The sequence below is a fragment of the Parus major genome, chromosome 4 (assembly GCF_001522545.3).
Source record: "Parus major isolate Abel chromosome 4, Parus_major1.1, whole genome shotgun sequence".
NCBI classification, from domain to species: domain Eukaryota; kingdom Metazoa; phylum Chordata; class Aves; order Passeriformes; family Paridae; genus Parus; species Parus major.
Genome location: NC_031771.1, coordinates 33,176,941 through 33,192,499, shown reverse-complemented (window position 1 = coordinate 33,192,499; position 15,559 = coordinate 33,176,941). Strand labels below are relative to the sequence as shown.

Sequence of the window (15,559 nt, the reverse complement as noted above, 5' to 3'; positions counted from 1 at the left end):
GGAGCTTCCCCGGGAGCCGCAGCGCAGCCGCCGCCTGTGTGTCTCTCGGCAGAAAACAAACGAAGCTCTGGCCTTTGTTACAGCTGCTTTTACAACACACGTAGTCAGGGCTCCGTCCTGCTTTCCTGTGGCAAAGCCCTCTGAAGACAAAGGCGATTTAGAGTGCGAGTTTTCAGTTTCGTCATTTCAAAGGACTTTCTTGTTAGTAAAGGTGACTGTAACAACAGAAAAGACTTGAGAATGCAGAATTGTTTTCGCTAATGATGAACCAAGACGTTGCTGTGCACACGACTAGGTAAAACAGATACTCTGAAAATACTTGACGAAAGCGTGTATTTTTAGTTTTGAGGCTTTACAAAGCTACGTAAGGGATGCGTTGGCATTAAATCACATAACAATTCAGCTGTTGACAGCAGAGTGGCAAAAGCAGCAAGCTCTGATCTACTGTCCTTTCAAGCACATTCAAAGGAGGCGCAAGGAAGGGAGAGGTTTTGCTTTCCCTTTGAACTACCTCAAATATTCCTTTAAATCTCCGAAAGGGAATCTGAGCTGAGCGTGCTCAAAGCGCAGTGATTTAATCGCTGGCATACTTGACCGTAGCGCTTGCTGTGAGTTTCCAGCTTGAAGAAGGAGAGGGGTAGCAGGGAGGCTGGTGAATAATTCAAGGAGACACAGATCCTGCGTAAGCCAAAATTCTGCGTGAGCCGGGAACGCGATTATAGAGCAGTTTCAGTTTGTACTGCAGATGGCTCCTTAATCTGTTTGCGTAACCTAGTATTAGAGAATAAGGGTAGTCCCACTGTCGCAATTGAATGAGGGATACAGTAACTGAAGCTGAACTGAGCATAAAGTCACAGCAGCTATCCACGAGGCACGTTTTAGCGATTAGTGGGGGCAATAGGAGGAAAGTTGGAAAAAACACTGAACTCTGCTTTGTTATCAGCCAAGTTGAAGACTGTAGAATGCCTAGGTTTAATTCCACACTCTGCTGCTGAGCAATCTTGGGCAGCAAAGGTTTAACTCACTTTTTGAGTTTCTTGTGATTTCAAACTTTCGAAAACTGTAATAATATTAAGATTAAAAAAGAACAAAAGGCCCAATGACAATCAGCAGACCTTAACACTTGAGAATATAGGAAGCATGATCCGGGAAAAGTGGGACAAGGATGAGTTCCAGGAATTCTTCAGTGGAAATCTGGGTCATGAATAGCAATTTCTAGACTCTCAGACTATGTCTTTTGAGGTCCCTTTGGTTTTTTTTTTCAGATGGATTTTCCCTCGGTGTGAGCATAAAATATGTCAATCTGGGTCTGGCTGCTGTTTGGTTTGATGGAAAGATCATTTGTGCATTTTAAATGTTTCTGATCCTCTTTGTACAGTTTGGGAGCAGTTAAAAGCCTGATTATGTTCCCCAGCCGTGCTTGCCAAGCTGCTAATTTCTATGCGTAATTTCAAGTAAAGTAGTATCATAGTTTCATGATTAGGTCACAATAAGAGAGTCATGGGACTTAGAAAAATGGTTCTGCTTCTCATTTTCACACCTGTGCCCTGTGCTTCTTTGTGCCCATAAAAACATTTCTGTGGCTGCACAGCAAACTCTATTGGGTTACAAACTAGACTGGCAACAAGAAAAATTGTTTAGATTTAATCCTGATCTGCTTTACCATTCTGTTGCAGGATACCCCAGCACACAGGATGGTGCAGTAGAAGAGCAGGACTGTGTGACTGGGGATGACCACCTCATTTGGTATGAACGCCTACTTACAGGAACAAAGAAATCATGTCACTTTTAATCTTGCATCACATGGGGGATGAAAAATACAAAGAGCTGCAGCTACATGGGCGTATCAGACAGTATGAAGCTTACTACAAAATGGATTTGCAAACTTTCATGAAGCTTGGGCTACATGAAATAAAAAGAGAAATCATTGTGGAGTATGTTGTCTAAAATAACAATTTTTGACATAAAGTCTAGTACTGGCTACCATAATTATTTGGTTATAAATAAAGCATGTATGCAAAGATATTTTAAATAAACATAAAAACATGCAGCACTGCAACTATACACTGATTAAACTTCAAAAATTAAACCAGTTCAAAGGAAATAGCAGCTCCAAACCAACTACCCTGTACCTGACATGTCACTAGTACTCACAGTGGAGCTGTGTACTACAGAAGGCAGCAGTAATCTATATCCCTTGGGGGTGCCAGGAACACAGCATGGATGACTTGTAAGTGACACGCAGAAAGAGCAGGAACTACAGCATCCCAAAAGGTCTGTCTGAATTCACAGCTCCCAGGCTCTGAAGTCAGCAGGACTCAGTGGTCCCTCCTGGCACCGATGCAGGCCAGGCACAGGTGGGAGCCCAGCAGCTTGTGCTTCTCTGAGACACCATATGTCCCAGCTCCTGTTAGCTTTTGATTGATGTGTTTTGTAATTTGAGAGAGAAGAATGATAATCAGATACATCACCTTGGGTATATTGCAAGCACACTGCAAACACTTTACTAGTAATCAGTCCTGGAAATAAACGTGGCTTGCAACTTTGTATGCATTTCCATGGCATAAAGTTCAGCTGGGGAGGATGATTCCCTTCCCCAGCAGGTAGCATTCACTTGAAGTCCAAGGGTACATTAGTGCACTTGTGTTAAGCACCTGAAATTATCCTGTTAGCAAAAGGAATAATAAGGAAAAGTATTGGTATACATTTTTCTCAGCAAATACACATTTTATTTGTTATGTTAACCTACTTCAGTGAAAAAAGATTCCTTTAAAACACTTGAAAAATTCTGTAAATTCCACCACACACCCTGGTGGTTTTAATAAAAAAGCATCCTACTCGATAAGCATTCATGGGCTGTGATAAAGAACAGTGACAAAATTTCTCCTTCCTTACTAGAATCAAGTGCTAGTCTTTTTATTTTTTCTTTTCTTTTTTTCTGATTTTTTTTTTTAATATCTCATTTCCCTTTCCCACTCCAGCACTACCTAACCTGCTACTGCCTGTTGCTCTGCTTCCAATTTATTGTCCAAATTTGTTAAAGCATAGACCCAAAGCATGGGAATATTGGAACTTGCCTACAAATGTTTTTGGGGGTTTTTTGGTTTTTTTTTTACTTCTTTACAAGTTTTAGGCTAGTTAAAATACAATTTCAGATAATTAATTGTATAATAAAACTTAATCTGTGTTAGTACACACAGAGCTTTTTGTATATGGTTCAAGAAGTGCAGTAATAGGAAAAAAAAATATCTCATACCTTTTACCAGGATTATTTCCAGGTCTGAATCCACCTGAAGCCAGCTTTCTTTTTTAAGCATTCAGCTTTGTACAATGGAAACTCAAGATGAATGAAAGAGTATATATACTTTTTTTAAAAAATATTTAAAGCAGTAAAGAAGGTCCAAAGCTACACATTTTATTTTAAGAATAATTTAGGATTAAAACTGATAAAGCCATGTACTGTAAAAGCTTTAAACTTTTGTAATACAGTCCCCTTAATGGTTCGTGCAAATTGTCTTTCACAATAAGCCATTAGTTCCAGGAAGCAACAAAGGATCTTCTCGTAGAAGGCATCATCCTTATGTACAAAAATGATGTTACATTCTTTGTTAAATGTACTTGACAAATTTTTCATTGGTGGACTTAAGCAATGAAGGATGAGTTAGGAGGGAGAGTTCAAACACAATGACCACACAGAAGCAGAGAAGCCAACCTCCAGCCTTGGGTACCCCTCAGTTTCAACACCCCTCCTCCTCCTCCTCAGAAGCCTCCACTCAACCCAAGTCCAGCTCCATCTGCTTGTTTCACAGTCACTGATCTCTTGTTCATCCAGGTTGCTTTGATTAACATTTTGTTTCACACTGTATGAGATCGCACAGTTAGAAAAAGACCCCACTAAATCATCACTCGTACTCTTCAGAAATGAAAAAGCAGATATCTGGAACCTATTGTGGAAAAGTATCACCCCCAGAGGTTTTGTGTAACACAATAAAAATTTAACTACTAGTAACAGACCAATGTAGTATATTGCTTAGGAATTATTTTTTAATCCCTTGAAATTAAATAAAAAACTTGCTCAGATTTTTTTCTCTGTAAGATAAACTATCATATCCTTTCAGTAAATTTTGCTGGTCTCTAATGCACTCTTGATCCCACAAAAAGCACTGTACATACTCTGTGCTACAGTCTTGCATTTTGTGAGCCACTATTATCTTGTTATAGAAATTCAGATTTGACAATGGCTTTAATCTCGTGCTTTGTATAATGCACACTACACCATCTTCGTGGTTTTGTCAGAGGATCCTGGAAACTACAGGGCTCTGTTACACCATCGTGTCTGTTTTTGATACTATTTGTTTTACTGAAAGGAAAATAGCAAAATTCTGTAGCCCTAAAGCCTCTTTGAGTGCTCTTGTCATTGCAGTACAGTTATAACCATCTCTAGGTCTGACTTAGCTCTTGTTGAAATTAACAACAGGTTTTAAGTGCCTCTTAGGAACAGACGAACACTTCCACCAAACCATCAGTTATTCACTTGGGATTCCCTTAGTAAAAAAAGTCTGATACTAATGCAGACACTTTTATAGAAATAAAATTACATGAGTGTTTGGGGTTTAAATGCTTTCCTGACCTCCTGCAGAGCTCCTTCTGGGTAAAAGATATAGATAGGCTTATACTCCAACAAACTGAAACATAACAATAATTCTGAACAGCAGCTGTTTTTTGCTGATATTACTTGACAATGAACCCTTAACTGAGAATATCATGAGGTTGGAGGAGACCTTGAAGATCATCAAGTCCAACCCAGCCCTAACACCTCAACTAAACCATGGCACTAAGTGCCACATCTAGTCTTTTTTTAAACACATCCAGGGATGATGACTCCACCACCTCCTCAGGCAGACCATTCCAGTATTTTATCATCCTTTTTGTAAAATACCTTTTTCTATTATCCAATCTATATTTCCCTTGGCACAGCTTGAGACTGTGTCCTCTCATTCTGTCAGTTGTTGCCTGGAGAAAGAGATCAACTCCCACCTGATCACAACCACCTTTCAGGGAGTTGTAGAGAGTGATAAGGTCACCTCTGAGTCTCCTTTTCTCCAGACTAAACATCCCCAGCTCCCTCAGCTGCTCCTCACAGGGTTTGTGTTCCAAGCCCCTCACCAACCTCGTTGCCTCCTCTGGACATGCTCAAACGTCTCAATGTCCTTCCCAAACTGAGGGCCCAGAATTGGACACAGCACTCCAGGTGTGACCTCACCAGTGCCAGAGAAATATTATGGGAAGAGGATGAGCTAAAATGTTTTGCAAAGTTTGTCAGCAAAAATGGCCTCCAGGTAGAATGTCCTACATTCCTGTATTTGAATAGTACTTACTGCTCTTATTCACATTCAATACACAGCAGCTGACCAAAAGCATTGCTTCTTTATTAGATATTGTTGTTCATCTTTAATGCTCTCAAACTTCAACTTCTTTACTTGAAAGATAATATTAGAATCTCAGCTTTCATACTGATAAAGCTTCCAGCCTTTACAATTGTGAAGGCATGTCTGACTCTGCTGAAGGACATACCCTAAACCACAGAACACTAAAAGAGACCTTCACCCTCCAGTTTCAACATTAAAGGTTTTGAACAAACACGGGCTTAGAAGCTGGTGCTTTGGTTTTTTGTTTTTTTCTTTTTCCAAGTATTTGGTTGTTAATATTTATTAACTTTATAAACACCAGAAATGAGACCTAACTTCTCTATTACAGCTATTTACAGGAACTAAAGAAAATCCTTACCTCCCTCCAGAAATGACTGCTGGAGCAGGATTTTACGTCATCTCTAACTTATGTCAGAATTAGGAAAACAATAATACAGATATTTTACCCCATAACTTTCATCTCTTTGTTGTGTGATTATCTGTGTTTCTAGTTATATCATGAAAATCTGTTCAAAAATTAATCCTATCTTTACAAAGCAAACCTTAACTACTAGAAAATGAGAATAAGTTCTTTGCTTTTAGTATTTGTACATATTCCAATAATTTAACATCATATAAATTCTAATTATATATAATATATACACTATATAATAGTGTATATATAGCATAAAGTGTAGTGACAAAAATTGCACAGCATGATCAAGCCTTAGAATTGGAGTCTATTCATCAAGGTGCTTTCTCTCTTAAAGGCTTACATTGAAGTTGAGTTTACAGATACAGATACTTTCGGTTTTCAGCTTTTAAAAAATGGAAGAGATGTGTTTTGGGTTGCTATTTAGTTTCTTCATAGCTTTGAATAAACAAACTCATCTTTGACAGGGAACAACTTGAAATTTCTGCATTTATTTCTTCAAATGCAGAACAGTCACTCCCTGATTCTTTTTCATTTGCAGCAGGTGCTTATCCCTGCCAGTACTGAGGGAGAGATTCCACTTAACTTCACACATGGTCACACTAAATGAGGAGGATTTACCATTGGCCCACAGGTTTATTATCAAACTTCAAGTTTGTTTTGTGTTTTCTTTCATAGGAATTGAGGCTCTGGAGTAGAAGCATTACCTTTTGACTGGTATTATACACAGACACATTTTCTAGTAGCATAATAGCTGTGAAACAACTTCCCCTGTTACTGTAAAGTACTTTAGCTGTATAGTATAGAGTAGGGTAAGAAATCGGGCACTGTAAGGAAACAATACATTTATATCGCCAGTTGCTGGAAAATCCCATGAGAACCATGACTAAAAATTAGACTGATGATTCAATGAACAATTTCAAAACTTCATGAACATTTTCTTTCTAGTCTCAGATCATCTATGTATCCTGTGGTCATTTTGATGACACATATCACAGCACTAGTTGCCAGAAGTAAATTATTCTCCCAGCAATATCTACATTAACAACAGCAGCTACACCACAAACACTTGAGACCCATTTAAGTTTAATGAGACCCACTGAATTAATTTAAGCTTTCCCACTATCTGGATGCAAGACAAAGACCAGTGTGTTGATGAATATCACAGTGCTTATGAGGTACCTGGTTGTTAAACCTGCTTATCTTTGCTGGCTCCTTTCTCTTGCAGCCCATGTCACAGAGCCTTGTTCCCACTATTCTTTTTCTCTCCCAGGAGACATTAGAGCTTCAGTGACATAGGAAACAGATTCTCCTGTCAGGTTCAGCCTCATTTTAAGTTTCTAGCCCACATGATCACAGAAGGAATCAGTCCATCAGACAGGACAAAGGTACAAACAAAGCATTCTGGTTTGTTCTGTAGAAATGTATCAATATTTGTAAGCCACCATGGGTTGGCAGGTACTTCATTCTGACAGCAGCAAGCAACAGCAGCTAGTTTCAAAAGCTGGACTGTGACTACAGCCTCTTTGGATCTCCTCATTGGATGTCACATCTCTAGGGCCAGATGCAGTCCAGCCCTTTACCTTACAGCTTAGAAGGAGAAAAAAAAAAGTTGTCAAACTATGCTCTCCAATTCACAAAAGATAGAACAATTTTATCAGCAATTAAATTTAATTTCTTAAGAGTAAGTTGTGTATATGTTTCAGGCAAAGTACCAATGTTTACCAATGCTGGAAGAGTTTAGGGGTGGGGAGAGAAGAACAGAAACTTTTTTTACCCATTTAAACCATATTCCTGCTGTAAATAAGGGCTATCCATATTTCAGAGCCCCTCTAAGCTGCCTGTGAGACTATCCAATACATAAAGACAAATTGCTGCTTTCTTCTCATACATGCAAAAAGGGATTAGCAGTATGGCAAAACAAAGAAAAATTTTAAATATCTTGAGGGGAAAACGCTGCATGAGTATTACTTTGAATGTAAACAAGAAAGTGAGTAAAAGCCTGGTGAATAGAAAAGAAAAAAAAAGTTAAAAACTTATAAACAATGCAAAAAAAAGTTACTGTCAGATTAAGACTGAAAAAGTTCAGGTTTTGAACAGTTCAACAATTATTGTGAACAGGAATTGCTGTTGTTTCTAATATTATCAGAGTTAGTACCAGAAGATATTTGTTGTATTTATTTCTTAACATATGAGCACTGCAGTTGCAGCCTTTGCTCTGCAGCTGTCCCGGAGAGTGTCTCATGCAGGCTGCCTTTTTTTTAGGTATTGGGTACACAGCACAAAGTCAAAATAAGCTTCTGAGCTTTCAGACTAACCCAGCCTGGTGTAACTAACACAGCTGAATTTGCCTATGAGCTGCTTAACTGGTTATGCAGGCTTTACAATGGCCCGCATAATAAAACTCTAATGTTTAAAGGGTAAATATATTTCATTTTTACAACATACATATTATTTACATGTTATACACCACCAGAAAAACTAGGGAACTTCTAATCCATTATCTTAAATGCAATTCTTTAAGATATTGATGGAAATACCAGTTTTGTAAACTTTTAGGCAGCAGCAGTTATATGTGTTTTGATCAAAGTACAAAGAAAATAACTGCTTATAGCTGGAGCGCTACAACAAAATAAGTTTCGTGTTGAACTTAGGTAAGCAGTAGCTTAAATAGTTTTGATTTTTGCTTTTCATCCTAAAGCTCCCACCATATAGCTAGTGAGAGATGCTCACAAAAAATAGGCCTAAAACACTACTGCTGTCTGTAGACTTTGTAATTCACATTAAAAGGGTTTTCAAAGCAGTGACCTACTTAGATACTTTTTGTGTCTTGAATTTTAATATTTTTTCTATAACAAAAAACCCCTGCTGATTAAAGCTAAATTTGCTTTCTTTCAACATCTTCCATTCCTATTAGTGAAGTTTGGTTTGATTAAAACTGAGAGCAGTCTTACCTCACTTTCATTATTCATCCACTGACTTTTCAGGACCAGAAGAAGAAAAAGAAATTGCCTATCAATCAAGAGTGATAACTTTCGAAAGCAGAATTTTACTGCCATTAGGCTACATTAAAGCATATTCCATACAGGAATTTGGCTGGTAGGAGATTTTCTGAGAAGTGGCAGTAGAGCTTCCTTAACCAATGGACTGAATTAAAACTGACAGCATTGCTACATAAGTACACCAGAATGAAAGTTTGGTCATGCAACTGTAGTTCAATCTCCTCAGCTGAACAGTATCTGTTGTAATGGATCTGCTGATGATTTGATTAAAATAAAAGGCCTTTGTTCCTTTCTTCCCTTGCTTTGTGCACACTGACACCACTATCCAGAAAAGCTCTAGAAGCCAAGAGAAAAGCACAGAAGATACAGTATGACAGAAAGCAGTATCACTCCCATCACACATTTTTGTTGTCCATGACATACTTTTCTTTAAATCCCTTTCTCGGCTCTGTAACCTGGTCTCACCCATCTGGTCTTTCCTCTGCCTTCTATCCAGCATTTCTAGCCTCATTGCTTATTCTCTCCTCACTTGCAGTTTACTGAAGATTAGTCTGAGTTAACAATGGCACCCCAAATTGTGGAGCAGATTAGAAACTCAGGAGGGCTCAAAGCCAGGGAGCTATAAAACCTGAGAGTCATTTAATGAGCAGAATTATTCACACTGAAGTAAATTCCAAGTCCCGGCATTTATGCTTCTTCCCCACAACTGTCATGCACATGTGGTTAATAAATTAACCATGCATACCGACCAAAGTCAATACTACATAGGTCACTGCTTTAGAAGAGTAACAGTGACTGAATCTCTGGAGACAGAAACTGTTCTTGCCTGAAAAGGAACAGTGTGGCACAATGAAAAACAGTGACAGCTTATTGTGGAAGCAGAGAAGCGCTTTTCCAGGCACGAGGGTGCTGGGAGGAAGGCACGGCTTTGGGAATGACAAGTTCCTAACATCAGCATTCTTGTGTGGGGCTTTCAGCATTGGCACTGATGTGGGAAGCTTCCAGTGTCATGTTCAAGCATGGAAAATTCTCAATACTGCCTTCCTTGTTGGAGGACAGACAGATGTTAAGGAGTACAACTCTTTGGTTTCTTATGTGTCCTGTGGTGTACGAGACAGCATGATGTAACACTCTGAAGTGTACAAGCTTCCTTTTCCAGGTTAGAAAATTTAGAGATCTTAATTTCTTTCTTAAAACATTTGATTAAATAATTTGCAGGGCATATCTCATTTTTTTCCCATAGCAAGAATTATATTTTCTCACCCCACCTGCTTTTCCACAATAATTTTCTTCATATTCTTAGAGCAGATATAGAAACAGATGCAACAGCAGAAACCTGTGATTACATCACAAAATTTCCAAAGACTGTTCCAAAGTAAGTTTTTTTCCATGAACGTGCTATATTAATGTTAAAAGAGTGAAAATGTTAATAAAACTTACCTAAAGCTTTTTTTCCCCTCCAATAACTGACAGAGAGTGTCTAGGTCAATCTGGCAAACAAACTTTTACACCACAGATACCAATGGTTGTACTATGATTCACTCAGAACATACTGGCATTGTAAAATTCTACCATCTTTTACAAAATTTTATTTCTTTAATAAAGTAAGTGTTTAAGAAAACATTTTTCAAGAAGCTATCATACAGAGGTGGTTTGCCACCAAGTAAATGAGTGACCCATCTGGCAGCTTAACTCATCAAACAAAATAGTGCTTTCCATGTAAAATATGAAGTAAAGGCATCTTTAAAGCCACATGACAAAACAACTCTCTGCAAAGTGGATAGATAGACCTACATAGAACTCAGTACCACAGAACTGAGAACATTAATTTGCTACAGAGAAGCAGTGGAATAGAGCAAAAACAAGCCCAAACTGGAACATGAAACATTCCCCACATAAATGATTATTTTAGAAGGTAAGGAAGGCTAAGCTTTATTTGTATGCTAAACACCATCAAAAGTAATAGCCACATAAATGAACTGATTGAAGATTTTGGATAACTGGCTTGTGAAGGCTTTGACACCTGCAGAGGGAATGAGTGTCTGTGGGTTGCTATGTCAATTTACCTCCAAATTACCCTCTTCTGTAGTGGATTTTGGCTTTTAGGGTTGCAGTTTAAAATGAAACAGGGTTAAAGGAGGCATTTGCTGTCACATTAGTGAACTGTTCCATGTGAACCTGTTCTTACTGAAGAGAAAGAAGAAAGGCTTGAAGAACTGTACCTGATGTTCTTCTTATACTGAGCAGCTCTGAACGGGGGACACTGGAGATCAAGACATTGACCACTCTCACATCTGCAGGTACTCAATACTCTCACATAGCTTGGGGATTTATTTTTTCTTACCACTGAGGAAGGTTAACGTGATTAAAGCCCTACCGAAGGCATCACATCTTCAGTAAACGAAGTCATAACCTGCTTTTCATCAGGGCTATAAACCATACCTGAAAAAAGTGTTAAAAACCACTTAGACTACTATGAATATTTACCCAAAGTAGAGAACTGGATGAAAATAATCAGACAGAAGAAAACCAGTGTTAGTAAAACCTGTGTCATGTTGTCTGGGGTCACACTGCAGTGTAAGTGACTACATGTAAACTTGAGTTTTCTCCCAAAGGGCCAGATTTGCTGCTAGCGGTACACTTGAAAGCATTAATGCAAACCACAGGCGTGGTTTGCTCTAAAACCAGGGTTCGACCGAGATTGGGTCCCAGGCTTCTTCCACTGCTGCAGCTTGCACTTTACAGAGAGCGCTAAGCTCGGAGGGCCGACACCTTCTCTTCTCAGCGCCGGTGCCTCTGCCCCTGCCTGAGGGGGGGAACCCACCTCTCGCAAGCAGCCCTAGGCTTTTCCAAACCCCTCCAGCCTGGGAGAATTCTCAGCCCAGGGATCGCTACAAGCCACAGACTCTCCTTCCGCGGGGCACCCCGGACTGGAGCTGGGGGCGGGCACCTCCGCAGCGCCTACCCCGCGGCGGGGCGGGCCGGGCCGGGCCGGCTCGGGGGCCCCCAGGAACGGGGCTCGCTTGGGCGCCGAAACCCAGCTTTCAGCCCAGTTTCACAGGCAGCGGCTGCTGCCCGCCAGGGCCCCGCTCCACGGAGGGAAGGACGGAAGGAGAGGTCGGCAGAGCTGAGGGCCGCGCTCCCAGCACACGCTGCCCAGCCCGCCATCAGCCCCGCTCCCTTTGTATTTTTAAACCACGCTGCGGCCCCCGCGCTCCGCCCAATCAGGTTGGCCGCAGCCCCCGCGCTCTCCCCAATCAGATCGGCCGCAGCGCCCCCGCCGGCCAATGGCAGGGGACCCCGCGGTTTTTTAAACCGTCCCTCTCCCCCAATCGCCGCCCAGCGCGCTCCGCCCAGCCCCGCCTCCCCGCTCTTCTCACCCCAACCGGTTCCAACGGGTATGAGCGCCAACGACCCCCTCGCGCTCGACCTAGCCCGGGAGTAGCCTGGCAGCTGACGTCATAGCGCCAGGCAGCCAATCCCATCCTGTTCCTGAGGCAGGGGGCGGAGCTCCGGGCGGTTTGAACAGGCGCGGCAGCCAATGGGCTGAGGCGGGGGGCGGGTTCTCGGGCGCCGCGGGTCGGGTTGCTGTGGCGGGCAGTGCCGCGGAAAACAAGAGGCGGTAAGTGCGCGTCCGGGCTCCATTCGGCAGCAGCACCTGAGGGAGCAGAGCCCCGCGCCGCCCGCTCCGCTCAGCCAGGCAAGGCCCGCGGAGTGTGAGCGCGCCGGGAGGGACGAAGGGAGAGCGGGAAGGAGCGCAGACCAGCGGCGGTCCTGTGCGCTGAGGCAGCGCGGGGCTCCCGGGGCGGGCGGGCGGCACGCCCGGGTCTGAGGGGAGGATTCCTGGCGGGCGGGTGGGGCCGGGGGGGCGGCGGCGGCTCCGGTCCCAGCGGGCAGGGCTGGGGCACGGGCGCGGGGCCGGGGGGGCTGGCCGGCGGGGAGGCGGGGAGAGGCGCCCGTGGCGGAAGGTGCCGCGGCCCCGGCAGGGGGGGCACGGCGAGAGAGGGGCTGCGGCGGGGGCGGGGTCGGGCGCGCTGGGGCGGGAAGGCGCTGGCGGGCGAGAGGCGGGAACGGCCTGAGGGAGCGAGCGGCCCCGCCTCACGCCGCCTCTCCACCCGCCTCCTCCCGCAGGGACCCGCCGCCGACCTCGCCATGGGCAAAGGCGACCCCAATAAGCCGCGGGGCAAGATGTCCTCGTACGCCTACTTCGTGCAGACGTGCCGCGAGGAGCACAAGAAGAAGCACCCGGACTCGTCCGTCAACTTCGCAGAGTTCTCGCGGAAGTGCTCGGAGCGGTGGAAGGTGAGCCGAGCCGTGCTGAGCCCTTGCCGGGCCGGCCCCCGCCCCTGCTGCGGGCTGCTGGGAGAAGATCCCTGGTAGCAGCTGCTGCTTAGGCATTAGTGGGTCAGTAGCTGCTTTATCTCATCCAGACTCTTCTTTCCCTCCCGTGTGTCCGCAGACAATGTCAAGCAAGGAAAAAGGAAAGTTTGAAGAAATGGCTAAAGGAGACAAAGCTCGTTATGACAGGGAGATGAAAAACTATGTTCCTCCCAAAGGCGAGAAGAAGGGAAAGAAAAAGGACCCCAATGCTCCTAAAAGACCACCGTGAGTGTTTCTGTGACTCCCTTCCCCCGTACAGAAAAAGGTGTTAGTTGTAATAGTTCGATACTTAACTTTAATCACTGTCTCTCGCTTTAGATCTGCGTTCTTTCTTTTCTGTTCTGAACACCGTCCAAAAATAAAAAATGATCATCCTGGCTTGTCTATTGGAGATACAGCAAAGAAATTAGGTGAAATGTGGTCTGAACAGTCGGCAAAAGATAAACAGCCATATGAACAGAAGGCTGCAAAACTAAAGGAGAAGTATGAGAAGGTACAGTAAAACAGAGTTAAAGTTGTGAAGCTTGCTGTAAAGATGTAACTTGTGTCTTACACCCGAACATATGGGGTTTACAGTTCTCAGTGCTTCTGTCAACCTCTGTCAGGCTTTAAAAGACATGGAAAGGTGTGGTGGGGCAAGTATCTGGAACCCTTAGAGTGAACTTAGATGAGGGTTTTGCATGTCCAGAGATTTTACCAGTAAGATACCTTACTACCAGAAAGCAGGTCACCTGCTAAAATAAATATAGTCAGACTCCAAAGCACTGTGGTCATAAAATCCTTCAGACTGTCTGCATTGCATGTTCTTTTGCATAAAGATTTAAGCATAAAAGTCCTAAGGTGGAAATTCTGCTTTTTTGCATGCATTTTATCTGATCTATGCAGTACAGTAGTATTGAAATAGCAAATCAGTACAAATTTGTCTTCAGTGTTCTATTGCTAGCAACTTAACAACACTTTTTTGCAGGATATTGCAGCATATCGTGCCAAGAGCAAGAGTGATGCAGGAAAAAAGGGCCCTGGTAGGCCTGCAGGATCTAAGAAGAAAGCAGAACCAGAGGAGGAGGAGGAAGAAGAGGAAGAGGAGGAGGAAGAGGAGGAAGAAGATGAGGATGAAGAATAAATGAATGTCCTGCTGTAAAGATTTATGCTGAGAATCCAATATTTTGATAAGAATGTGAACTCAAGTGCAGCTCATGGTTAACTTCAGTATAAAAATCTGTACAGAATTGTGTATAGGTAATGTGGCTCTTTGTAGGGAGACTTCAGTTTATAATGTAAGCAGTAGCCAAGGGCTGCTACAGTTCGGTTTGGAAAAAAAAAAGTTGTTGAATGTTTCTGCTGTTTCTGCGTATTTAATGGTTTTGTTGAAATTCAGTGACTGATAGCCAGGTGTTTCTTTTTAGCTAAATAAAACAAAGGTAGCTTAATAGCTGATCTTATATTTTGTAGTATTTTGTTGCATTGTATTACTTTTTTAACAGTTTTGTAATAAAATGTTGTACATGACTCTTTTTTGTGTTCGTGATGTTTCTGAGAGGCTGGGCACCCCCAGAATGCTGGAATCCTGTGTGGGATACAGTGTTCTTGGTCTCTCTTGCTGTTACTGCAAAACTGGCACGTCCCTTAGGCATTGACTCCTGGAGCTTCTGCTTAAACTGATTTCCTCTCCCACATCCACTACAGTTAGTTAAAAATTATGCTTTCCTTGCAGTAGCTTTTGCCTGTGTTACCTTGTGGGTGAAAAAAAAAAAATCTTTAGTGAAGTTTTTGATAATGACTCCTGGATTATCTTCTTTCCCCAGACTGCTGCAGCACAGGCCTTTGTTTTGGCATGGTAGCTGATAATGAGTGAATGTTTGTAACTTTCTCTTCCAGAGGTCAAGGGTTACTGGCCTTGGCTCTAAGACAGATGTGTTAGAGGCATGTCTTCCCAGATGTTGCCTACTCCTTCCCTCTCCCCCTGGCTCCAGTTTTAGTGGCTTCTCATAAAATACACAGCTTGCAGAACAGCATGAAAAATGTTGGAATGTTGGCTCCACACATGCCAGTAGATTGCTGCAGAAGGAGAAGACACTTGTAAGGAACAAGTGCTCCTGATACATTCCTGTTTGTGGTGTTGTAACAGTGTCACCAGTTACATTACTTGTGTGCTTTCACTTTTTATTTTACTTTAGTATATAAAAAGGCTTAAATCTAGATACCTAGCAATATTTTCAACCAGGGAATTTGAGATCCTACAGCTAAAGTAAATAGCTTAAGTTTAATTTGTTGAGCTAAATACCAGGAAATAACTTTTATTAGGCCTTGAAATCCCACCCCTGAAATGTGTAATG

The 15,559-nt window shown here is 42.4% G+C and overlaps 1 protein-coding gene and 1 long non-coding RNA gene across 3 annotated transcripts; both read left to right on the top strand.

Moving 5' to 3' along the window:
- The first annotated feature begins 50 nt into the window (after positions 1-50).
- LOC117244243 lies at positions 51-1,934 on the top strand. The gene is made up of 2 exons (XR_004496947.1): positions 51-295; positions 1,677-1,934. It is a non-coding gene; the product is annotated as an uncharacterized LOC117244243 (long non-coding RNA).
- A 10,445-nt stretch (positions 1,935-12,379) lies between these two features.
- On the top strand, positions 12,380-14,732 carry HMGB2 (high mobility group box 2). 2 transcript variants are annotated; one of them, XM_015625840.1, is made up of 5 exons: positions 12,380-12,465; positions 12,975-13,145; positions 13,303-13,448; positions 13,542-13,716; positions 14,191-14,732. In XM_015625840.1, exons 2-5 carry the CDS (start codon positions 12,996-12,998, stop codon positions 14,344-14,346), a joined length of 627 nt encoding a protein of 208 aa, XP_015481326.1. In that variant the 5' UTR covers positions 12,380-12,465; positions 12,975-12,995; the 3' UTR covers positions 14,347-14,732. The 2 variants fall into 2 exon arrangements, with proteins under 2 accessions (XP_015481326.1, XP_015481327.1); XM_015625841.2 differs by having other exon boundaries at positions 12,459-12,543.
- Positions 14,733-15,559: the final 827 nt, after the last annotated feature.